This window comes from Monoraphidium neglectum (assembly GCF_000611645.1).
Source record: "Monoraphidium neglectum strain SAG 48.87 unplaced genomic scaffold scaffold05887, whole genome shotgun sequence".
NCBI classification, from domain to species: domain Eukaryota; kingdom Viridiplantae; phylum Chlorophyta; class Chlorophyceae; order Sphaeropleales; family Selenastraceae; genus Monoraphidium; species Monoraphidium neglectum.
Window position 1 is genome coordinate 2,017 of NW_014007745.1, and position 903 is coordinate 2,919.

At 72.5% G+C, this 903-nt stretch overlaps 1 protein-coding gene across 1 annotated transcript; it reads right to left on the minus strand.

Annotated features, from left to right (window-relative positions):
* Window positions 1-108: 108 nt before the first annotated feature.
* Window positions 109-531, minus strand: MNEG_16012 (hypothetical protein; the record flags this gene model as incomplete). Its single annotated transcript, XM_014035519.1, has 1 exon — window positions 109-531. A coding segment is annotated over one exon (423 nt), but the record flags the coding sequence as incomplete, so codon positions are not given.
* Window positions 532-903: the final 372 nt, after the last annotated feature.

The window sequence follows — 903 nt, forward strand, 5'->3', positions numbered from 1 at the left end:
GGCGTGAGGGGTGTTGGGGGGGGGGTGAGTGGATGTGTCGGTGTGCCATGCGTGTGAGGGGCGTGTTGGTATGTGAGTGACGGGGGACGTTGCGGCAGGAGGGGGAGATCAAGGCGGGGCGAGGCTGGGAGGGCAGTGGCTGTGCGCCCACTTGGATCCTAGTGTGCTTGCGAGGGAGGGTCGGGCTCGCCGCCGGAAACCGCCTGGCGGGCCCATGCTGCCGCTTGGACGGCCCAGGGGTGGCCCCAAGCTGCTGCTGCCGCTGCAGCTGCCACGCCGCCGCCGCTGCTGCGGCCGCAACTCTTTGGCGCGTAGCAACCGGACCCGGGCCGGCGGGGGCCCGCCGCCGCCCACGCGCGCATCCGGCCGCCGCGCGCCGCGCTCATTACCCAGGCGCTGGCGGCAGCTCACCGGCAGCTGCACCAGGATGCCGTGGACGTTGGGGTCTGCGTTGTACGCCTCCACCACCGCCAGGACCTCCTCCTCAGTGGCGTCCTCAGGCAGATCAGTCCCGAAGCTCTCAAACCCAACCTGGGGTTTACAGAGTGTTTTGCGTGCTTCGGGGTTTTGCTGCGTCGGCGGGGAACGCAGGAGCCGCGGGCGCGACGCACGCACTGGGGGTGTCGCTGTCGGGCCGCGACGCGGGCGCGGGCGCGGCGGCGCACCTCGGCGCAGCCCTTCTTCTTGGAGCGCACGTAGGTCTCAGAGTCCTTGCGGCTGCCTACCAGCACGACAGCGAGGCCGGGCGTTTTGCCGGTCGCGGCCTTGAGGGCGGCAACCTCTGCTGCGATCTCCTGCCGTATGTCCGCGGCAATCTGCTTGCCGTCGATGAGGGCGGCGCCGCCGGCGACGGGCGCGGCGGCGGAGGCGGAGGAGGGGGCGCGGGGCGCGGCGCGGCGGGCG